This window comes from Antennarius striatus, chromosome 13 (assembly GCF_040054535.1).
Source record: "Antennarius striatus isolate MH-2024 chromosome 13, ASM4005453v1, whole genome shotgun sequence".
Classification (NCBI taxonomy): domain Eukaryota; kingdom Metazoa; phylum Chordata; class Actinopteri; order Lophiiformes; family Antennariidae; genus Antennarius; species Antennarius striatus.
Genome location: NC_090788.1, coordinates 20,514,605 through 20,539,497, shown reverse-complemented (window position 1 = coordinate 20,539,497; position 24,893 = coordinate 20,514,605). Strand labels below are relative to the sequence as shown.

At 44.2% G+C, this 24,893-nt stretch overlaps 2 protein-coding genes across 12 annotated transcripts in view; both read left to right on the top strand.

Annotated features, from left to right (window-relative positions):
• Positions 1–12,158, top strand: part of fnip1 (folliculin interacting protein 1) — a 33,212-nt gene extending 21,054 nt beyond the window's left edge. For all 8 annotated transcript variants that reach the window (XM_068330592.1, XM_068330594.1, XM_068330591.1 and 5 more), the window contains 9 exons: positions 649–850; positions 1,201–1,286; positions 4,362–4,508; positions 5,915–6,084; positions 6,752–8,468; positions 8,555–8,720; positions 8,859–9,059; positions 9,184–9,299; positions 10,025–12,158. In XM_068330592.1, coding sequence (XP_068186693.1) covers positions 649–850; positions 1,201–1,286; positions 4,362–4,508; positions 5,915–6,084; positions 6,752–8,468; positions 8,555–8,720; positions 8,859–9,059; positions 9,184–9,299; positions 10,025–10,103 — 2,884 coding nt within the window. In that variant the 3' untranslated portion in view covers positions 10,104–12,158. The remainder of the gene's footprint in view (positions 1–648; positions 851–1,200; positions 1,287–4,361; positions 4,509–5,914; positions 6,085–6,751; positions 8,469–8,554; positions 8,721–8,858; positions 9,060–9,183; positions 9,300–10,024) is intronic.
• Positions 12,159–13,408: 1,250 nt separating this feature from the next.
• Positions 13,409–24,893, top strand: part of LOC137605804 (rap guanine nucleotide exchange factor 6-like) — a 105,751-nt gene continuing 94,266 nt past the window's right edge. For all 4 annotated transcript variants that reach the window (XM_068330586.1, XM_068330587.1, XM_068330585.1 and 1 more), the window contains exon 1: positions 13,409–13,796. In XM_068330586.1, coding sequence (XP_068186687.1) covers positions 13,722–13,796 — 75 coding nt within the window. In that variant the 5' untranslated portion in view covers positions 13,409–13,721. The remainder of the gene's footprint in view (positions 13,797–24,893) is intronic.

The following is a 24,893-nucleotide window of genomic DNA, read 5'->3' as shown; positions in this document are numbered from 1 at the left end:
TGGATCAGTCGCCAAGGCACTAAATTCCTTAATGAAGTCTTTTCATTTCTTCCTGCCCTGGACGTCTGTCAAGTTACTGTAAAGTTTATCCTAGAAGAACTTCCTCAGAATCCAGACTCTGCTTCTATGCACTAATAAATGCACTCCCAGAGACACTAGCGGCGCCATGACTGGACAGCATGCCGTGTCGGTCTTCTGGTGAATGCATCTGTCAGCCTCTGAGTGCTCTAATCATCCTGGCTCAGCTGCACCAGAACATCTTGTTTACCAACTAAAAAAAAAAAAGACTTTTCATTGGATAGATGTATCAGCGTGTCCATCACATGCTCAGAAAACTGACCCTGAAGATTTTCAAACTGCACAAATGCTTGCAGATATTTCACTTGGACCATGAGTTGATCTGTCAGAGATCTTTTATAAGTTATTTATAGTTTTTGAAGTGATTTTGTTTTTAGTAACTTTTTCCTGCGCAATTGTTGAATCATGTAAATGTACCTTTTTTAAATGCAGAATTTTTATGTAAAATCTTATGGGTAGCTAACAATTTATCCTCCTGTACGAGTGCAGTTTGAGAATTTATTTAATATGTATGTGAATAAATTGATAAAATTCCTGCAGCTGTCACTGACTGCTTCCTGTCCTGACCAGGTCGGTGGAGGAGAGCTTCAACATGTCGGATGAAAGCGGTGGGCCGAGCCTGGGTGTGGCTCGGAAGAAGAAGATTGCCATCGGAGTCATCTTCATGTTGTCTCTCCACCCCGAGGAGAACAATCGCTTCCAGGATTTCTTTTTCTCCCACTTCCCTCTCTTTGAAAGCCACATGAACAAACTGAAGAGCGCTATCGAACAGGTGAGTATAAGATGGCTGTAATGATAGGGGCTTTTTTCCCATAATGCCTTTCCTGATCACCTCCATGACTGACTCTGGAGATAAACCTGTCAGTGAAACCATTTGAGCGGGGACTTATGAATAGCCCCAAATGCATACCTTCCACTCTATCTGTTGTTGTAATGAGAGGCGTTGCTGTAAAATGTACGAGTCAGGGGTTACACCGATTATCTCTGCTTACCTGTCGACTGGTGTCTATTGTTGGTCTAGTCTTTCATCCTCCCTCTGTACTTTCCCTGTAACTTTGTCAGCTTGTGAGCCAAACATTTCATTCATTTCTCACAAGGGCATTTTTGTGTGTCACTCTCAAGGCCATGAAGATGAGTCGGCGGTCAGCTGATGCCAGCCAGAGGGCGTTGGCTTACAGTCGGATGGTGGATGGACTCAACGAGTTCAGGTCAGGCAACAACTCACCCTGTGACAGTAAACAACCAGCTCACGTGTTTGTTGTTTGACTGTTTCTCTCATGTTCATTGAGCTATAAAATCAGATTGTTTTCCTGATTTTATAGTTTCATTGTTCCGTAGCTGTGATTATCCTGGAATATAACGTGTGTTCAGCGAGCTCTAACCTAGCAGGATGTTTTCTCTTGGGTACAACCACAATTTTCTGTCTTTTGATTGGATGTTTATGAGCAAATATAAATACGCAGCTATTCAGTTTCTATGTACTGTGGTTAAACAACATTCTCTCCCTGGGTACATACCAGTGCCTGACATTTACCATCTGTTTCCCGGGGGCAGGTTCTCCGAGGTTAATCGTTATAAGATCCCGACTTCCACTCACACGTACATTCGATCTCCTTTGATTTTCTTATTTAACCCCAGCATGAATGACTGCTTCTGTTTCTCAGTCTTCTTGTCGAGACATTCGTGTTAGTGATGGAATGACGTGGAGGGTTCACACTGCTCAGTATATTGTTTATCCCAGGCTGAGATCCATTTAGGTGAAGTTAAATACACCAGTAATGCTTAGGTTCCTTAACGGAGGACACCAAGTCCTCATGGCTTCCTCTTCTGCTCCTCATGATGAAACAATTTACTTACCCTAGAGGTATTTTCCACATGCCTTTCTATCACAGTGTGTGGTCATCAAGCAAAATTTAGGATGTTTTACCAACAGTTCATCAAGCACTGGACTGGAGGGCGTCTAAATTATAATCTCAGCAGTAACTAGTAAATATAATCTCATATTCATCTCTGGGATGAAGTGGAGTAGAAGTGGACTATATAAAGACTACAGTAGTGTACTTCATTGTAAGTATGTTGTCAGAATTGAATTATGGGATGTGGAGGTGACTGAGTGGAAGGATTTCTGTAATTCTGTCCAGCCACTGATGCCCTGTGCTTAAATGTCACACAAATAATGAATTAATCCTCGCTGGTCTTCTGTGTGAGGATAGTGTGATGTTTATTATTCCCTTCTGGAAAAACCTGAATGATGACGCACGTCTTGTAAAATGAAGAAAAAAACTTCCTGTAGTCACTGCAGTGCACATTGGGGTTCTGGCTCCAGGTCGTATGGAATTGAAATGTATGTGACCAAAGTTTTTAGGAGCGACCAGTTGCTCCTCATTTCTCTGCCACAGCTTCTAATATTTATGGACGAGGACAGGAGATATGAAATCATAAATTCTTCCTGATTATGTTCCAGAATTGTGGTTGTGTGTCGGTAATTTATGATGATGGGCTATATTTGTACTTGTAAAATACACAAATTTATTTTGTGGACTGCTTGAGCACACATACCTGTCTCCACCACTACTTTTTCTTGTAACACACACACACACACGCACACACACTGCAGTGTAGGCAGGCAGAGCCTCTCCTTGCTGCCGTCATATGCCTATTGGCAGCCGGCCACGGCAACCCAAGCCCGTCGAGTGGTAACCCTATCTGCCTGCGCCACCGGCCACGAGCACCAGAATAGTAAATAATATGCGAGGTGCCAGCAGGAGGAACGCGATTACTGAGGACAAACAAAAGTATCTGCAAAGCCTCACCTTCAGACCGCAGTCCAGCAGACGCGTGGTCACCTTTACCGTTAGAGGGTTTCACCTCATGGAACATTACAGGAGGGAAGGGGAAGAAACGGCCACCTGGGTGGGTTGTTTGGGGGGTGGAGGGGGGTTCAGTAGGGACACAGAAATCACCACATGTTCACGCAAAGATAAGCTGCACACTTCGCAAAAGCATGTGTACATAGACGTGACAGCAGCTTATATTGGGGTCACATTAAAGGAGCAGTCAGCACAAACAGTCCACCGGCGTGTGATTCTCATTTTACCTCATAAAAAACAGGCTCCTCTCACCCGCTGGAGAACAAACCTCCAGGGTTGGTCATCCAGCTCTCCTGACACCATGTTTTTACATCTGGAAATGTCGACAGTGGTCTGAAAAACCTTTAGTTAACGATCACTCAGTCTTGTTCAAGTTATAAGACAGTAAATTTAGTTTTATCACGGATTTGACTGCGACCTCTTTCAAAAAGTTTTCATATATAAGGCACACTGGATTATAAGGCGCACCGTCAGTTTTTGAGAGAATTAAAGGCTTTTAGGTGTGTCCGACAGAGAAGCCAAGGGGCCTTCTGACAGCAGAAAGAACCTGGAGCGAGTTTTTACTTTCCGGTTTGATTTGTGATATCGATTGAGTTTGCAGGGATTCAGGATAAATGTGTAAAAGCGTCTCTGAGCCGTCTTTTGTTGGGCTGTGCGTTCCTGCAGCAGCTGCGGTCTGTGTGTCAGCTCTGACTAAAAACTGCCTGATCCTCCGCATTCCTCCGGCTGCAGAGGTTCCCCTCTGTCCCGGGTCAGACCTTGGCCCCCAGCCGAGACATGCTAGCTAACATACCCCCCCCCCCGCGTTCCATGGAAACTCCAGTCCCTCTCAATGGACAAATGCCCCGACTGAGCCGCACACAGCCACACTTGACAGAGCAAGAGACAGTTTTGTGTGTGTTTGTCGGGCCATTAAAAAACACACACACACACACACACACACACACACACACACACACACACACACACACACACACACACACACACACACACACACACACACACACACACACAGATAAACACAGAGGACTTCTTCTCTCCTCAAGCTAACTTTGATTAGCATTATTAAGGCAAAAGGGTACAAACACTTTGTTTGGCTAATGGCGCTATGCCAGCATTACCGTTGCCGTGACAATCACAACATGCAGTTGTTCTGAACATCGTGAGCGTATATCCCCAGGTTGTGCATGGATGTTAACACACACACACACACACACAAACACATACACACAGCCAAGGGTCCTGCAGCTCAGACAGCAGCGCTCTGTGAACTGAAATCTCTTTTGTTTACCCCCAGAGACAATGACGCGTCTGTTCTCTCTGTTTTCTCTCTTTCCACTCCTTTCGTTTGCTGTCACCATGTCCTCTCCCATCTTTCATCCCCCCTCCTTCTTCCCCATTCTTGGTCTCCAGGATGACCATCTGCGACCTCTACACCATGCCCCGCGTGGCTGAGCCCGTCTGGTTGACCATGATGTCCGGAGCGTCGGAGAAGAACCTGCTCTGCGGTCACTTCATGAAGGAGTTCTCTTCGCTGATGGAGCAGGCCTCCAAGAACCAGTTGAGTGTCCGCTTCAGGAAAAGAGTCCCAGATAGGGATTCCCAAACACGTTTATCACATGCTGCACACAGGGTCTGTTCTGCCTCCCCCTTCCTTACACACTCTGAATGTGTCACCAGTTTTTGCCTTCGTGAAAGAGGAGATCCCTGCCAGCCTCTAATTGCTCCTTGTTTGGGTTACAAAGCCAAGTCAAGCAAACCACTGCTAATTGTGTCTTCATGAATTGGTAGCAAGGCGTTTATTGAACATTCAGTGCAGCAGGTTTAATTTGGTTTCAGTACACTGAGCTGCTTTATGACATCAACCAGCATGTTTGAAAGGGATGTCGTTTCTAATAACCGTCCCCGAGTGGTGCCGTAGACATTTATCAGTCCACAAATCATCAGTCCTATAAATAAAGTGAAACTAATGATTTTCTGTTCAATTCGGTTACCTATCAATAAATGAATGAATCTAAAGTGTTGCAAAAGTTGTAATAGCTTTAATAATTGGACATTTCACAGCTGAAATATGTTTATTTAAAATAACTAAATTAATTGATGCAATATATTTGTCATTTAATTGGTCTTTATTCAAGAATTACTTGTTTTAATTCTTGAATTACGCGTCTGTTCCCTGTGTAGATACACCAAAAGAAATAATCAAATATTCTACAAACAAACAAGCAAATACAATGAACTCAGCTTAAATATCCATTCTCTTTGCTTAATAAATAATTTTAATGAGTTACAGTAGTGATTGTGTTCAGTGTGTTTCTGGTACTGAGTAACTCTCCTGAAGCAAATAGAATTTATAATAAACATAAAAAATAGACAAAAACAGTTAAACCTTTAATGTCTATTGACAAAGAACACACTGCTGTAGTGTGTGTGTAAAACACACCGCTGTGGTGTGTGTGTAGAGCACACTGCTGTGGTGTGTGTGTGTAGAACACACTGGTGTTGCTGTAGAAGCTGTTTTAAATGCTATAATCAGTTATAAAGGCTGCACCCTATGTCCCTGCGTGACCTCTGAGTGCCGACGTAAAGAAATCGGATATCGATACATACACCATGCAGCTAATGCAAGTGAAGAATCGTCTTACTTATCACATTGTGTTTTTGTGTCAGCGTTCCCATGATGCTGTAGGATGGCTGCAGGGCACGTAGGCCTCACAGCACATGACTGAACTCGACTCAAACCACCGTTGAGTCATGAGACAGGAACAGAAGAGGATGCTTGTGGTCAGCACTGAGAAGTGAATCATGCCAATAGTAGTGTGTGTGTGTGTGTGTGTGAGAGAGAGACATCTGACATTTTTCTGTGATATGAGACTCCGACCTAAACTAACTTTTGACCTTTGTGCAAACAGGAAATGAATGTTTGGTTGCTTCTCTTCTCTGACCAGCCCATTTCTGAATTCCAGATTCCTCCCTGCGTTACTGACGGCCATCTTGACCAATCATCTGGCTTGGGTGCCCACCGTCATGCCCAATGGGCAGCCTCCCATCAAGATCTTCCTGGAGAAACACTCCTCCAAGAGTGTTGACATGCTGGCGAAGATGCATCCTTACAACCCCCTCTGGGCACAGCTAGGTGAGGCCTCAGTCACTAGTACTAGTACAGTAGTAGTATAGTAGTAGTGTGTACTTTGGATGTTAATAAAAGACCTCTGTGTGTTTTTATCTCAGCTGGAGCTTGAATCCATCCTGACATCATTCATTACGACACAAAGACGAGGCAGAACAAGAATACGTTCTGTGCATGCTGCATCGTTTAGCTGTCATTGTGTTTAGTTGTAGTGATGTTGGACGTTTATATTGGTTTTAATTTCCAGTAGAGCTTTTGGTTACTGCTTTTTGGTACCAGTGTCAGTAGTTGCGTGTAGTTTAAGATCATCTACAAAGACATGCAAACATCACACACACGAGTTTTTATTTTTACTGTTCTCCTCAAGTCACATGGGAAACAAACAGTATCTGGTGACACCTAGTGTTCATAATGGAGAACTGCACCCTAAGCAATCAATATCCATGTGGAATCTAATATAAGAATTGAGTTTGAATTAAATAACTCTTGCGTACATACCTTCTTTCAATTCGCTTGTTCTTTCTGAATCTTTTTCTGCTTTAAAAACCCAAGTTTCCTCTTTGTAGGCTAAAAAAGTGAATGACAACAGGACTTAACCCATTTAACGACACAGATTTGTCATGTACCCATTGAGGGATGCTGACGTTCACCATATCTTCCTCGCTGTGTGCAGGAGACCTCTACGGGTCTATCGGGTCGCCGGTGCGACTGTCCAGGACGGTGGTGGTGGGACGCAGACAGGAGCTGGTCCAGAGACTCCTCTACGTCCTCACTTATTTCATCCGCTGCTCCGAGCTGTTGGAGACCCACATGCTGGACAGCGCTGAGGATGAAGCCATTGTGATGCCGGGCTCCCTCATCACTACCTCCCTGAGGAAAGGAGAGGTGGAGGAGTCGGACTATGTCCTGGTGACGGTCCACAAACCCAGCGGGGACTACTTATCCCAAGAAGCTCAGGACCAACAGGCGGAGGTGGAGGACAGTAGCTACCGGTCAGATAACAGCCTCCAGAGCAGCACCTACACGGACACGGATGCCGAGCATGGCGCCGTTGACACGCACAGGGAGGAAGACGACGAGGAGGAGGAGGAAGAGGAAGAGGAGGAGGAGGAGGAGGAGGAGGACAGCAGTGAGAGTCAGGTATCCAGGAGCAGCGTGCTCCAGACCAAACACATTCGGGGCGACAGTCCCATCGTCAGGACGACAGACATGTCAGAACCCCCCGAGCTGCACAGGGAGTTGAGCAGCCCACTGGCGGCGGAGCCCCGACTGGAAACGGTGCTGCGCGTCTCCTCGGCCTCCCCCAGGGAGCAGGTCTGTGTGCTGGACGCAGAGACCAGGACCGACGCGAAGCTTATGCTTCCAGCTGTGTCCACGAGTCCACCCCCACCTCCTGTGAGCGACTCCTGGACAGAAGCTGACCCGGATGAGGGCTTGGGGGGCCAGGTGCTCAGAGTGCCGACGCCACAGCCGTTGGGGATCAGTCTGGAGAAGAAGCCCCCTGATAAGAGCGCAGCCGCTGCGATGCCAGTACCGGTGATGTCGGGCAGCGCCGCCGCGGGGCCCATGGCTCTGGATTTAACAGGAGACGAGGAGCCGGCTACAAAAGTCACTTTCCTCATCGGAGACTCCATGTCGCCGGAGTCGGACACGGAGAGCCGCAGACGGAAGGTGGAGGAGGAAATCAAAAAGCACAAGAGAAACCTGAAGGACAAACATCTGCTTCACCAGCAGCTGCTGCATCAGCAACACCAGCAGGCGGAGCCGCTGCTCCGAGGGACGGATCCCAAAACCAGCAGCGCCGCCGCATCAGAGGACCAAAGCAAGCAGAGCGGCCTGCAGCGGGTCTCCAGCAAGATGCCGCAGTGGAGCCAGAACTGCATGGACGACTTCGACGAGTATTTCAGTCCAGAAAACCCCGTGGAGACGCGGACGATAGACGATGTGGTTAAACACCGGGAGGCCAGCAGAACAGACAGTTTACGCAAAGAAACGCTGGACCCCTCGGGGGGCCAACAGCCCTGTGGACTCAGGGAGGGAGACGACGGCTTTCGGGGTTCGGGTCTGTGTTTACATTCAGGCGATGTAGAGGTGGGATCCAGCAGGAAAGGGGACCCCCTGCTAGACGCCGAGAGGAGATGCAGGTGCGACTCCGCCGATTCGTCCGACAACCGCTGCAGGGGCTGGTCCACTGAGCGGGACAAGGGGCTCCTGTCGGTCCCCGTCCTCCATGATGGGACCAGCGGGGGCAAAGAGGACCAAAAGCAGAAAGGAGCGCCCCTCAACGACTGGGAGATCCCCCGAAACGAGAGCTCAGACAGCGCGTTGGGGGACAGCGAGACGGAGGAGACGGAGGACTGGCAGGAAGAGGTCCTGGTCCCCTTCCCTGGGTGAGTGGGGGGCCGATGCAGTCGCCGCTTCCTCATGTCGCTAACGTGTGGTTGTTTTGGTCACATCTCCTGTCTGTGATCCATAGGTCAAAGTTAGTGGAGAACTACTCGAAACCAAACATCGCCAACTTCGGTCGGTCTCTGTTTGGGGGCTACTGCCCCACCTACGTGCCAGACTTTGTTCTTCACGGGATGCCGAGCGACGAGAAGCTGCGGCAGAGTCTCATGTCTGAGCTGACTCACGCCGTCCAGGTAACACCAGTCAGACAAGACTCTCCCTGTGTGTGTGTGTGTGTGTGTGTGTGTGTGTGTGTGTGTGTGTGTGTGTGTGTGTGTGTGTGTGTGTGTGTGTGTGTTCGGCGGGTTAACCACGGATCCTGTCGTCTGCAGCATCCCGTTCTGGACGAGCCCATCGCCGAGGCCGTCTGCATCGTAGCGGACACGGACAAGTGGACGGTGCAGGTGGCCAGCAGCCAGAGACGAGCCACCGACCTCAGCAAGCTGGGGAAGGAGGTCCTGGTGTCCAGCCTGGTGTCCAGCTTGCTGCAGTCCACCCACCAGCTCTACAAACTCAACCTCTCCCCCAACTTCGTACGTCTCCCCTCGCTCTGCTTCAAGCGTCGCTTTCACTGATCGTCTGTATGCTTTTAGGAGTCACTGCTGGCATTTTTTGTGCTTCACCAACCGTCTCCCTCTCTCCTCCTCTCCCTCATAGTGTATCATGCACCTTGAGGACCGCCTGCAGGAGATCTACTTCAAGAGCAAGATGCTTGCTGCGTATCTGAAGGGCCAGACAAGAGTCCACGTGAAAGAGCTGGGGATGGTCCTGGGGTAAGCTGTCAGCCAATGTGATATATCATTAGGGTGACCTGTGGAGTCCAATAAAAATATAAAGTAATTGTAATTTAAATCGGTGGTCTCCAACCTTTTTAGCACCACAGACCGGTTTAACGTCAGATAATATGTTCATGGACCGTCCTTTAAGGTGTGGTGGATAAATACAACAAAATAAAAGATAGACCAGCATAACAGCTGTTTTCTCTAACTATAATAATAGTAATAATAATAATAAACATTGATCTGAAGTGTATTAACTTTATTAACAGTGTCCTCCTAACTTCGCACCAGTTTTTTTTGTTGGTTTTGGTAGTTTGGGAGTTTCTATTTAGCGGTAATGTATTCTGTGTAAGCGGCCGGAGTGACCCCTTTAAGAGGGTAGTCATGTGACCGAGGCAAGCATCTCCACAAGAGTCAAGAGTGACTCACAGACAGATGTGGAGGAGAGAATTCATTTACAACAAAACAATCAAAATCAGATCAGAAAGAAAACAGAAATAATGTGAGTTCTGGATTCTTTCTGTGTGACCCGGTACCGACTGACCCACAGACCGGTACCGGTCCACGACCCGGGGTTTGGACAACACTGATCTGCAGTGCTTTGAAATGATGAAAATAAGCCTGTTCAAGGTGAATCAGAAGTGGGTCCAGTCTAATGTTGAACCCGAGGAAATGGTCGGGTGTGTATTGTGATTTTTTTCGTTCTGATGTGGTTGCAGCATCGAGTCCAGTGACCTCCCCCTGCTGGCGGCGGTGGCCAGCACTCACTCCCCCTACGTGGCTCAGATCCTCCTATGAGACCACAGCGGCACGTAGGTCTGAGCAGGTGAGCTGCCCCCAACCAGCCGTCCACACTCAGCAGCTGACCTCCAGCCTGGTTCCCTGACCTGCGTGCCACGGGGGTTTCGTGGGATGTCTCCCCCCCTCACTGCCACCGCTGCTGAATTTATTGTAATGTTGACGTTCCGCCACTAGGGGGAACTAGATGCCACAGTCCCACAGATGGAGCGGGCTCTGCAGGAGACTGAAGCATCACGAAGACGACCTTCTGTTGTTTGAATGTTTCTTTTGAAGCAAGAATCTTTTTTGGACAGAAAAGCCAAAGACTTTTTTATTTTTTTTTCCTGTTTAGAATGAAACATTAAGACAACTTTGGTATAATATTGTTGGAATTTATTTTTTCTTTCTCTGTTTTCTGTACAATCTTAAACATGGTCCTACAAAGTGGTGGACTTCAGTTTTAGAGGACGCAGACCGACATTTTTAAACGCAACTTTGAGGTGATACAATTTCGAGCAGCATTCATCTCATACCTATTATTATATTTGTTTACAAGCCAAATTTTTAGTGGAAACACAATTCAGATCTTATTTAAAAGCCCATATTTGGCCTTAAGGGGGTTAATTTACTCTCTGAAAGCATTTTTTTCTTTAGTTCCACAAACTGGTTTTGAAATGGGTAAAAGTGGCTTTGACTTTCTTATCATAGGTACAGCACTACCTCAGACCTTCATACGGGCAGTAGATGACACACCCATTTCTATTTGCCCTACAGAAATCCCTGAGGTGTACTTTTTAAAGAACTTTAATCAGAGGAATATCGGCATCAACTGGAGACTCTATGCTGTGTTTCTTGACAAAGGGAAGGCTGTTTAATTCTTAAAATGATCATTATGTAAAATTAGAGGGAAAGTGAGAAGAAGAGGTCCCTTACTACTGTGGAAAAGCTAAATCATGCATAATTTGTGTATATTTAACACCTAAATGCTGAAATATTCTCAATGTTCTAGGTTCTGTTTACGAATTTGCTGGGGTGGAGGAAGATCGTAGGTCTTATAATGGATTGAAATATGTTAATGGTTAACACTATTTTCAAACATTTCTATGAAAGTTATAATAATGAAAACACAATGCAAAGCTAGAATTGTATCGTTTTTCCATTTTTTTTTTGTTTGACTGTCAGTAACATCAGTAGGTACATTATACTTGGTCAGATGTTTTAACCAGGGTGCGATTTTTTTATTTTTATTTTTTTCTGTTGGGTGTTATTTGAATCTCAAGTTGCTTCCATAGCTTCCGGTTTTATATTCTCTCCTAGGTTTAATGTGTAACCTGCAGCGGGGCCAATAGGACATTTTTTATCGTCATTATTGCTTTGTGTTGTCGTCTGACAGCAGTGGGTCAATCCATATTTTATTTGTCTGATTGATGATAAAGTACGGTCAGCCTAAAATTCCCAAATGACAAACACCATCAAAAGTTTCTCCACACAACAACTTCACAACAAATGTATTTTGAAGGAGTGAGACTTTCAGGCTGACAGACAAACTTTGAGTTACTTTTGGAAAGTAGTTTCCAAAAATATCTTTAAATCTTTAGGATCTAGCTTCAGGGACACTATGTGTGGACATGTATGCTGAGATTATCTTATATTGTTAAAAAAGCAGCAATAAATAGGAACCCTGAGAACAACAGTAGTTTCTGTCTGGGGGCTCCAATCGCACCCTGTGTTTGACCCAAGTCTTAACAGAGAGCAGGAATCATCACACGCTCCTGGAATGCTTCTTCTGCAGGTGAAATTGATTTTACATCATTACTGTATTGAAGATGTGCTGCTGTATCAGCCTACATTTTGTACATCCCAGCCATTATTTAAAAGGTATAAATTTATATCTTTTTTTTTTTCTCTTTGTACATAAATGATTGAGGTACCCAAGGTGTTCATGTAAACTGTACATACGCGGTTTATTTCCATGTGTTTGTACAGAATGTCTTTTAAGAATTGTCTCCTCAAATTATTTTTTTCCCAATTTTATGGGAATGTTGTGCAATAAAGATGCCGATCTTAAAAATACATATGACTTGGAATAATTTGTGTAATGGAATCAACGGGAAAGGTAAAGGAAAATAAAGTCTTGCTCTTCCGCCCCTTCAAAATTCACATTCATAATATTCAGTGTGTAAAATGCCTGGTTAAAAATACACTGAATTAATTATACGTCTGTTCAAACCATACAAGAATATTGTTTATGTTCAGACTGCCGGTGGTGCAACATCTGGATCACACATTTTTCCACCTTTGAATTTGCCACCCTGAAACGACTGTGACTCCGCCCCACCGTCAGCCCAGCGCAGGTAAGACAAAACGAGCACACAACACAGTTACGCAATTAAAGGAGCGTCCCTGCCGAAAGCAAACGCAGTGGAGACCGTCGCTGAAATCCGTCTCTGCACGTGAAAAAGCAAAGATTGAAACATGACAGAAACACTAAAACACGTATGATCCAAAGGAGGGGAGTCGGGACGGAGTTTGACGTTCTACCTTGAACAGAGCAGGTTTAATTTGATTAGAAAAACGTGCTTTAACGTTTGTTTTTCACAGTAGCAAAAGACGTGAAAGTTTTGAGTGACCGGCTGCTTTAAGGTGCACAGCAGTAATCGGATTATTCCACATTTTGAGCAGCAAAATGACTTCATAGGTGTCAACAGTAAGAGGGAGGCCCTGCTGCATTAAAGGACTCCTACATAAAAAAAGACATTTGAACGCCAACACCGGCAAGCGCGGCGCATCGCAATAAAACTACACTACTGTATACTTACAATGACATTTTCAAAAAATAAAGTACAATACCTGTCATACAAGTGGAAGCTTGTATTAAAAAAGTTGCAGTCTTAATAACTGATCATATGAGACACAAGCATCTCACTCCACAAAGAAGGCGCTCCTGACAGAATTTATAGTTCTTTATTTAGCTGCACATGTGAGGCTAACACATAGAAGTAGTCGTCTTCAATCCGTATTTTAAGAAAATAAGACTGTAAAAATAAATCACAATGTGATGTTATTTGTGATGCAGATTCCTTTTCACTTTGAATTAAATTAGAAAAACAACGTAGTCTATATATTTCAAGTCAGCTTTTATATTTGTATTCCTATTCACATTCAGCAATGTAGTGTTTTGGTTGGAAATCGCGGGTGCAATCGCTCATGTGGCATGAGTTCCCTTATTACCGACAGCACCTGAATGCAGCACCGCTACGGGCAGACAGATGTCGTCAACTCTCCACGGTTCGATCTGGAAGAGGAGGGATCTAAATCTGAACTCCTGGATCTGACGGACGCTACAAGCTGAGGAGATTTACTTCACCGAAGATGTTAATAATTCAGGGCAACACATCCCAAAGATGTAACTTTCTGTCACACTTTAGCTGGAACTACGCTTTTATGGACGCGCAGTAGTTTTAAAGTGAAGTTTAGTTCCTGTGGCGGAGCTCCTGTCGGCCCGGTTCGGAGTAAACTCCATCCATGCTCGGCTCGGGGAGGACGCGATCCACGGGGATGTGAGTTTGTTCACCAGGGAGTCGTGAAAGTACAAGTAAAGTCACCTAAAGCGTGTACGTGGATTGAGCCGAAGTTATGAAAATGACCGGAGCTATGGAAACTTCTTTCAAACTGGCGTTGAAGAAACCGCCCTCCCTCCGGACGGCAGAGGTAAACAAAACCATCGCGTCTTTAATTAGCATCGCCTTGCTAATGTTAGCAAATATGTAAGTGTTGCTACACATCTGTGTCAGTTCTCTTCTCCCACTGGTGACTTTATTCACACTGAAATGGACTCTAAGGGAGTAATTTATGCACAAACAGTTTATTTAAACAAATTATCCTGTCACAGGCCAGTTTGTACACACTGTACACAACTTTATTGACAGTAACAATCACCAATCAGGCTTGTTGCCCCCCCCCCCAAACCCCAACAGCTAACAGCCTGCAGGGGACAAATAATGATAAAACATAAATTTATTACTTATTAAAGTTACAAACATTTCAGTTGCACAGAAAATGTATGTTTGCTTGTTTTTCTGTTGAGATATAAATCTTTTTAATTTGTCAGGTTGTTAACCCCACAGAACTCCATCAATCAAGGATCAAACTATCAATCAATAAAGAAAAATAACACCAGACACAAGTTAGGACGTTAACTTTGTTCAAAACGTTTTTGTCAGAGTTACAATGAGCTTAATTTCTGCATTGGTGGAAATGTAGCTCACTTTTGACCTATTTATTTTGAGACACTCTGACCTTTTGTGCTCTCACGGGCCACACAAAACAATGTGGTGGGCCATGTTTGGCCCCCGGGCCATGAGTTTGACAGGTGCCCTAATGTCTTCAGGACAAGATGAAGAAAAAAACAAAACAAAATTGGTGTAAAAACCTCTGTCAGTTCACATATTGTCACATTTTTAATGTTCATTCATTTCCAAACTGCTTCTTCCGCTTTCGTGGGTCAAGGGGGTTGCTGGAGCCTTATCCCAGCCAGCGGGCGAGAGGCGGGAAGACGCTCCGGATATGTTGCCAGCCAAATTATTAGCGACATCTATGGAGTGTGACTGCTCGATGCCGTCTTGTGGAAGCGCCTGACGTTGATGGACACATAATTTAAAACATTAATTTTCTTCTGCAGAGAAGAACAAAAGGACTTTTTTCTGCGCTGCTGCACAGCCTCATAAACTATAACCCTTCTGAAACGTCCTGTTCAAGGCGGGACTTTTTTCTACCTCGCCTTTACATATAAACATTACAGAGAATTTATGGCAAGTCGTTGCTTCGCCTTTTAGCTGAAGTGGAGGTTTGAACACGGCCACATGGATGTCTGTGTAAACAGAGTTAGCTGGTAAAGATGGTTACTTGGGGAGTAACACCATTCCATCCAAGATGACACTCTGGAGTGTTGTTGTGCTGCTGTTCCTGGTTCCATTATGTTAGAAGTGGTTCGTAGATGCTGCTATAAAAAAATTCTAGGTATTCTTATCTTCTTATGTCAAGATGGAAATGTCTGGGGCTCAAGCCAGGAACTGAGTCTTCAATGACTTGTGTGCATTCAGGGAAAACTTCATTTTATTACTCTGCATTCTTGAAACTATGTATTGAAAACTATAGCAGCACATCATCACGGCGTTCCAGCGGAGAGCTGATGCTGAAGCCCAGGAGATAGTCTGTAAACGTCAGCTTGAATGAGGCCAGTTAAACTTAATCACCGCTGCTCTCTCATCCCTCCTCCTCCTCCTCCTCCTCCTCCTCCTCCTCCTCCTCCTCCATCGTGTCCTCCCTATGTGAAGCTGTGGAAACACAGCTGGCTTGTCATGCCTTCAGTACGCTCTACCTAAAAATAGCTCACACAGTCCAGCTTCCATGATGGACTGGAGGTAATTGCTCTGAAGCGCAGGAGCTTTTCAAACCTCATCGGTTCTGAGGTGTTTCGATATCCAGCGAGCCTTCAGCTCGGCATGATGCTTTTGAAAAAGGCCTCTTTTTATGGCTCTGATCCTCTGTTTGTTTGTGGGAGTTTGGTCGATAGAAAGCCTCTTTCACACCTTCACAGAGGGCTTTTGTGTCCTGCTGAACAAACCATAACAGCCATGTTTAGTCCGCGCGTAGCTGGAAAGTTGAACTGCAGTTCATGGTGCTGATGGGGGAACAAATGATTCTTCACATCATCCTTCAGTTTGCCACAAGAGCCGTGTTTTCTTTGAGGATGCTCAACACTCTCTTTTCCTACTAACCAACACCAGAGACTTTTATATTCTTATTAAGTCATAGATTTAAAGGTACAAGTAACATCAACTGAGCCAGTGTAGCATTAGCTAGCTTTAACTAGCCTTCCACCGTACACCCATATGGAATCATTGAACGTCTCCATACTGAGACACGGTCAACAACAACGAACAAACCTCACATATGAACTTGTTAGCATGTGATTGAGCATGAGTGTGTTCCCTTGAGTTACACGTTGATATGTACACTAACAGCATTGTGGATGAACCAGAGGCTGTGGACTTGAATGAGTCTGGATTTGTTCGCCGACACAGGAGCACTTGTTCCAGAAACCTCTGCTGATCTGAGTGTTGTCTGCTGTGGTTCAACCTGTGGTAACATCAGGGCTGAAGGCAGCGCCAAGATTATGTGTCAAACTGACCTGTTTGAGAAATGTCAGGAGATTTACTAAAGTTTACGGGTGTAGCATCGATATGATGTTTGTTTTAGCACAGAGTCGGGTGATGTCGGGTAGAGTAGGGTGGTGTCGGGTAGAGTAGGGTGGTGTAGTGTTCCCTCCAGGTTCTCTAGTCTTCCTCCTACTAACAAAAACATGGGGTAGAGCTGAACCGCCAACTTCACATTAAGTGTGAAGGGATGTTTGTCTTTCTGTGTCTCCCTGTGATGAAGTGATGACTTGTCCAGGGTGAACCCCTTGACTTGTCCAGGGTGAACCCCTTGACTTGTCCAGGGTGAACCCCTTGACTTGTCCAGGGTGAACTCCTTGACTTATCCAGGGTGAACCCCATGACCCTGAACAACATGAGTGGTTCCACAAAGCCCTCACCCTATACCACAGGAACCATTCACATTCGTGAGTTGACTGTGAGCTGCAGACATGAACAGAAGATGCTCTTTGACTGATGAATGTGGTCTCTGAGATCTCACAAATAGTGTCCACCCTGGTAGGCAGCATGTTGTTTTTATTGAGAAGTAAATCCAAAGGGGACGTGGTGACTGAGGAAACACCAACTAGGTGAAAACCAAAAGGCTTTCAGCAGGAGGGATGTCAGGACTGTTTTTGTACTCTTCACGGTTCCACAGGTTGTTCCTGTGCAAACATGTCAAATTTCGTTATGTTTGAATCCCTCAAGAAGACACGTGGAAACACCCTGTGGTCATCAGTTTTTGTCTCAGTAGCAGGAAAGAACTGTCACCCATTTATCAGTCTGAACGTCACACCAGTGTCTCCCACCAGCGTTAATTCTTTTTCTGCGTGACATGTCACAGCTAATGCGATGTCTTTAGGTCAACTTCAATAATGGTCACCACATGACAGCAGGAAATTACTCTCGATGTTTCACTAGACCTGCTCCTGGTAGGGCCCGTCATCCTTCACGCTAGGTGCGGTAGGTCTGTTTCTGTGAACGTCTTGGCTCTGAGGCTAACGTCTCAACTCCTACCGCAGGTTTTATGCCTCATCAAGCTTTCTCAGTTTCTCCGGTTTTCCGTCCAACTCTTCCTCTCTGCCGACACATCTCAGCGTCATGCAGACAGACAGCAAATCATGCCGGGTGATTTATGGTAATCTCAGCTACACCGAGTACAGATCGGACATTTATGGGAATTCCAACCATCGCAAAACCACAGGCTCCCCAGGGAAGGTGAAAATGAGGGAGAAAGAGAAAACAGACTTTGGTAGGAACTTTCTTCTGTTTAAGCTAGCGGTGGACAGAACAGGGGAAACACGCTGGCGAGTGAGGCCACATCTACTGAGTGTGATCAGCCTCAACTAATTCATAGTACAGTACTCGTGCTTCTTTTGCTCCTTTTTTTAAGGTTTGTGCCAGTTGTCAGGTATGAACACAGTCCATGGAGAGAAGTCTTGATGTGTTGCTCTCTTTTCTTTGAGGCCGTTGGCTTCATTTGCAATCCCACATGATTTGTTTTAGGATAGTGTGCTTACAGACATTAATTTAGAATTCAGATGTGATTTAGAGCTGTCGACATTAATGCTTGTGATTCATCTGGAAAAATGTCATGTGGGAATTCTTATTTAAGGTAACTTAATCAATGAACCAAATTTCACCCCAATGACTTTCTGTAATTCCACTGAAGCACAAGTGTAAAGTTTCATTCCCTGGAGCGTGAGGAGTTTGAAGACAGGAGCAAGGAGTCTGCTGTCAGTGACTACACAGTGTACAGTGTTACTGCACACTAAATAAGTATAAAAACATATAATATCATATTATAAGCCCGCAGAACCCCCCGTGACCCACAGTGAGGAAGAAGCAGCTGAAGGTGAGACGAAGACATTTGTCTGTACTGTATTAAAAAATAGAATTCAATGTTTGTGAGCTTAAAATGGATTCATATTCACCAAATGTTATTGAAAATGCATTCATGAATAAAGTACAGAACAGGAATGGTTATCTTCAGTTTAGCCTGGAGATGAGTTAATTTGACTTACATAATTTTTTGACTTATGTTGTGTCTGCTTTAACCAATTAATGACTGAAGCTGGAGTAAATCTATACTGAGCCTTGCAACCAGTGTACCTGTCTCCTATTCCTCTTTGTAAGTTTAGATTATATCATTAACATTTCACAACATGAACATTGTTTTTGAATGACTTCTGCGTGAGTGTTTTTGACAAAACTGGATATGTCCTCTGTCACGTCCTTGACTGACACACCCTGAAGCTGGGTCAGTCTATTCCAGAATGAAGACCGAGTGCTGAATGTGTAGTGATAATAAAACAGGTTCTTTGTCAGAGCATTTGATTGTTTCAGATACATTAAAGAAAATCTGCACAAAACATGTCAGTCAACGCGGAGATCTCACGAAAGAGATGAACGTTTAATAGTATTTTCTAAAATTAAAGGTCATAAATTGTTAAATTGGATTTGTGTTTAATGTACTGTGATTGGTGAACAAAACCCTTCATAGTTTAGCAGAGATGATGTTTCTGTATGAAGTCGTTCCAGGGTGTTGACTTTAGTCTTTTAATTTATTCCGTGTTATTTAGTGTATCCATGACGTTCTTATTTGTGGTCATCTTGTGATGATGAGTTTAATGTTCAGAACTAAAATCAATTAAATATTACGATTGTACATGATCAAAACATGTGGTTCAGATCATGCCGCTTTAAGACACAGATGGGATCATTATTCATATCAGCATAGACTAAAATTGGATAAGTTAGGGTCATAATCATTTAATAATTTCCTTCTTTGGCTTTGACTCTTTGATTGGCTACATACGACTAGTAATAGTCCAAAAACAGTGAGGGCTACTGTCCCACAGATGGACAGGGACTGGAGCAATAAACAACAGTGTTGTGTTCCTGCCATTGTTATTCTGGACCAGAGTGAAACTGTGTGTCATATTTGTGGAAAAGTGAGCTGTGATCCTGGTCCAAACTCAAACCATTCTGGGTTCCTGTGCTGCGTCATTGTTCTAGTCGGTTCCATGTGTTCTCCTAAAATGTGAGCAAACATACATGTTCGCACACAGCCAGGGCTAAAACCAGTTTGACACCAGTGACGTCTTGACTGAAGCCTGAGGCCTCATTTTTGAAGCGTGGCATTGGTTCAGCCTGACTTGGACTTATTCCTCTTTGCCCCCATTGGGGCATAGGGTCTACAATCTGCCTCCATCGTTTATCGAAGTGTCTTATTGAAGAAGAACACTTATACACATGATCATTTTGTAAAATATGTAAAATACGTGTTTGCTGCTCAGCGTATTACCTCAAGATTTGTTGAACTTGTTTTCAGTGTACTTCATATTTGAATATTCTGACTCATCAAAATCTCAGACACCCACCCTCGTAAAGCAACCGGCCTACAAACTCCTTCCACTCAGTAAACAGACTGAATGTTAGTTGTTACCTGATACATTTCCAAACAGTAAATTTGTTAGATCTTTTTACGTGTGTATCTTTGCTGCCAATTAGATCAAGGTTGACTGCATTGGGATATAAAATGGTTTTCATGTTTGTTGTGACATGTTTAAGAACTGGGTCACGCCAGGGCTTTGTTGCTTTGCCTTGAAGACAAATGTGAAGAGGTGGATCACCCGGAAGAGACGCGAACCCTCCCCACCTTGTGTTTAAAGACAAGGACGCATGTGTTTTAGCGCATGTCTTAGCTAAAACATTTAAAATGGTGTTTGCAGACCTGCTGCAGATCTTAAGTCCTTATTTTGTGTTTGTTTCTCGCCCAGTCGGTAGGCGTGGTGACACTTCCTGTCATGGTAACTTAATGACCAGCCAGATGACTCATTTGATAATTGAGTTCTTTGACAGGCATATAATTGGAGCAATGGAGAAAAACATGAAATGATTGAGTTTTGAGAGTGTTGTACTTCCAAGAAGAAGACGGATGAGAGGTATTAGTAGCTAAACGATTCGGCTGGGAGATATGTGAGACAGAAGATACCAAAGCTTAAGTTGACAAAGCTGTCGAGTCAGAGCAATTCCACTCCAAATAATCAAAAGCTGGGCTGAGAGAATGAGATGAGAGCAGCTGAGACGGATGATCAACTACATTTGATGTGAAACTTGATAGTGGTCAAAAGTGTTAGAAAAGGAGCGAGAGGTTGGGTTTACCTGGTTTATGAGGTGAAAGAGTGCATTTAGAGATTCAGAGAATCAAAAAGCAATTTCACTACTAATGGCACCATTTTCCACAAGCAATGGACACCTTAATGGGGGAAATGCCAGCATGTATGAGTCAGCATCAAGGTGGAGCACAGCACAGGATATAGAATAGAGTCTTGTTCACAAAGCAGCTCAGAGCGGGGCTGTTTGGATTGGTTGGATATTGATCAGGAAGTGTTCAGGAAGACTCCCTGAACACTCAGGATGTCCAGTGTTCATAGAACATCCTTGAATTTTTCATCTTATGTGACTCAGCTGTTAATATGTGAGCTCTTTTATAATCTGTTATTGTGTTAAAAGTCTGTTACTCAAGTCTCTTGGATGAAACCCCTTCAGACCCTAAACTAGTTTAGTCTTGTTACCATCACCTGATGGATGAGTAGCTGCATGGTCAGGAGTAGGTGGCGCCTCACATGGTGGAACGCCGCCATTGCATCAATGTCAGTGTGAACGTAATACACTTGTCAAGCACTTTGAGTGGTCAGCCAGACCAGAAAGGCGCCACATAAGTGGAGTCCATTTTCCATGATGGACCGTTTGCCTTCTTTACTCAATGCAACTGGGATACATCTGGGATTGGTCAGAAGTTGGACGTTTATGGTAGAAGCAGCTAATGTAGCCCCCAGCTGCAGTCACAGTAAGAGTCAGTCTTTGTCACGACTTTGGTGACATCACTTGAGGCATTATTAGAACACAAAAAAACTTCCTGTCTTCATGTCCCATTAGGGTCGACACGGCGTCTCGTCCTTTTTAGATGTTCGTATTTGTTTGGCAAAGTTTTTTATGCTTTATGCCCTTCCTGCCACAGCCCTCTCTGCATTTTCTTGGGACCCCCTAAATAAACAAAAATCAGTAGTTAGTAGTTATAGTAATGAGCTCAACTCTAGGCTTTTACTTTGAAAGTCCACATCCAAGACGACAACCATGAATGGGTTAAAGAATCTCATGTTCACCAACATGCATCATCAGCGTGTTTGCGACAGTGTTCTTCCAGTTAAGTTTCTACAAACCTGTCATGACGTAAAATCAACACGACTCCACACACACACACACACACACACACACACACACACACACACACACACACACACACACACACACACACACACACACACACACACACACACACACACACACACACACACACAAGCTCCTAACAACATCAACAAACCTGAATGTGCCAACAGACTGCAGGCTTGACAGAAAGCCTGACATGAAAAGGATACAGAGGAGTCGGTGTGTGAAACAGGCCCAGAAGGGAAGCCGGTGTGTTTGTGTTGGTGTTTCAATGGGTGAATGAGCCCCCCCACCCCCCCACCCGACCTGCTGCACTGAAAGCCCTCCTTGTGGAGCCGCTGGAGGCTTCTGGACCCAACTGAAGGGCCCGAGGGCAGGAAGGCAGGCAGATGCTGACGAACTGGAGCGATTCCAGTTCATTCTTAACTCTGCTCTGATCTAAAGCCACGTATTAATTAATCAACCTGAACCAGAATCAATATCTGTTTGATTGAGAGACTTCCAGCAATATTTAATTGTTTCTTAGTTGTTGCAGGAAAGTTTCAGCTTGTCAGGTGTGTGATTTTGACGCAAAGGGAAATAATACAACATTTTACAGTGTTTTATAGATCATGCAATACAGTAGGACCTGGAAATATGACCAAAATCTGAGACATGAGCCGTGCTTCAGGACACCACTGCTAGTCGGCGGATGGATACAACCTCAGTGAGACCGGATCTCGTTCTCGTTGGTGGAGTAAAGACGTAGCTCGTGTGTTCTTGTGACTTTGGAATTTCTTTTCATACTTGTATATTGGTTGAATAAAAAATATTATTTTGTCATAATTTAGGGGTTTGGGGCTCTTTTACAAGGCTGGTATGGATTAAAATGATTTTAGTTATTTTACAAACTCAGTCAGGGAACGGATTAAGCTCCTATCTTGAGGTACTACTGTACTGTAATTCCATGAATCGAACCATGGAGACTTATTACTTAGCATTAACGTTCTATTTGTGTCCATTGCCTTAATGATTCTTCAGCCTCCACTGTTTGCTTGACTTATTATTTTTGAGTTTGCCAGTATTCCAGATTCTCTTTCCGTCCCTCGTCCAGCCTTCACCTCTCCTGGTTTTGTTTGAACGTGAACGTGTTCGCGTACCCTCTGGGCATCGCCATCCTCGCCACCCAGCAGCCTGGCGTTCCCTGTGTGGGTGTATGTTTGTCTACGTATGCTTGTGCACACAGTGGAGGTGCCACTGTGTTCATGTGAGTCATGTGCTGGTACATTCCACACATGACAGCAGGCGTGAACGGGCAGATAGCGTCAGCTCGGACCTGCTCTGTTTGGAGGGAATGCAGTCCGAGGGTCAAACGGTGACGGGTATTTGAACATCACGAACGTGTGCTGATCGCGTTTTCTTCACACAACCACAAAGAGTTCCTCTGGTTTGTATCACTTATTGTCCCAAATACTTTTTAAGGTTTCCAGGATATTGCATAAAACTGCAGCCTCATGTCTGGGTTGCAAGTATAAAGATTTGTGTAATAAAGATTATGGGATGTTGATGGTTTTCTTCAAAGCCATATAGTTGCTCTGGGGTTATTACTTCGGTTTGACGGTTTCATTTCTGAAGGGAAAAAAGCCACAAACAACCAGCAATAAATGTTGTTGAATTATTGTCAGTGAATTGTTTGAGCACTAAGAGATTAATCCCTCCATCCTTGCGCTTTACCTTTTTGGATTCCTTCCCAACTGTTTGCCAGAGTGCCCTAAACGTAGTTTTATTGCCTTGCAAAACTAGTGTGGAATGTGTTCAGCTATTAGCAGAGTCGCCTAGCAGCGCACTTCTGTCCAGACTTAAAGGACTTGAGTTCCTTCAGTGGAACAATTTTTACCATTAAGAAATAATCTACCAAATGTTCACTGGAATAAAGTTTAATAAGTAACATCGTAGATTTGCCTTGTTCGCAATTTTCTATTTTCTTCCTGTTATGAAGAAATTACGACCGATGTTGGCCAGAAAGTACTGAAAGTTTTTGTCTAAAATCTGAATAAATTTTATCTTTTCAATAAACCATTTCAGATGTCTAATAGTGAAACAGATATTAGTGTACAACACATTTGTTCGAGTGCGATTTGCTCACTACAGCGTCTGATAATGATGTGTTGTAGCAGGAACGCTAACCGCCGCTGGAGGTTTGTCCTTCTGTTTCCTACTCAGCATCTTTTCCTTTGTGAGAACGTTTTAATGCTGCTGTCATCAAATGGGAAATTAAATTTTACTATTTTTTTGTTTAGTGGATCAAAGAGAAGGTTTGATCCCAGGTTGATGTTTTCTATGTGTTGAGTGGGATTAGACTTATGGAGCACTTTTGCACGCAACATGCAAAGTCACAGAAATCCTCATGAATGTGTATCCCAGATGTCAGCAGATGTGCTGCTACTTCATGTGTGTTAGCTGTGCTGCTATGCAAGCTGTGTTTTTATAAGCCTGATGTCATGCTTTGCAGGAAAGAGCCACTGAATTGAGCCCTAGTCGTGTTAAACAGGTCAAGGTTTCCAGGACTGTTTGATATCACCTCAATCTAATATCAATCTTAAATTCCTTATAAAAGACTTGGGAAGAGTTGCTCAAACAACTATTCTCTCTTTAAACCCACTTCCTTTCATTTACAATATGTTCTTCAATAAACAACAAACAGTAAGTCACACATTTCTAAGAAACAATAATTTGATATATGCAACATTGATAATTTAAGAAGACGACAATAAAAAGTAGAAATGAAACTGACAATATAGTCAGTTGAGTGAAGCGAAAGAGAAAGAAGTGATTGAAACCTTTTTAAGTCTGCTGTTCTCTATTCATTAATGAGACTTGAGCCAAGCTCTCTATCCCAGCTGTTCCTAACATACAGCGTCTGTCAGATCAGCGCTACACCCCCCCCCCCAACATGCTGCAGACACGCCTGTTCACTGTGTCACGAGTGGCTCTTAACCTTACAGGTCTGGATTCTTTAGTCTGTTGTCCCTGCAGTAAAACATGTCCCCTGTCTGTATGTCTGTGTGTGTGTGTGTGTGTGTGTGGGGGGGGGGGGGGCACATGTCAAACACGCTGGCCTGTAAATCCCTCAGAGATGAGGTTGTCATCAGCAGCGTCGACATGCCTCACGGTAGCCAAGCAGCGCCGATACCCGAAGGAACACCAACTGGAAAAAAGACGCTCCCGCCTTTGTGTTTCCCAGTGGTTGGTGGAAAAGTCCGTCTGTAGGTGTGTGTTCTGTGTTCTGCTGAGATGACTCAGGACTTTAAAGCCTGGGTGATGTAAATCTGATCATGTGTCTTGATTCTGTAAAGCTGCGATAGATCAAAAACATGTTTGGACGCTGATGTTCACA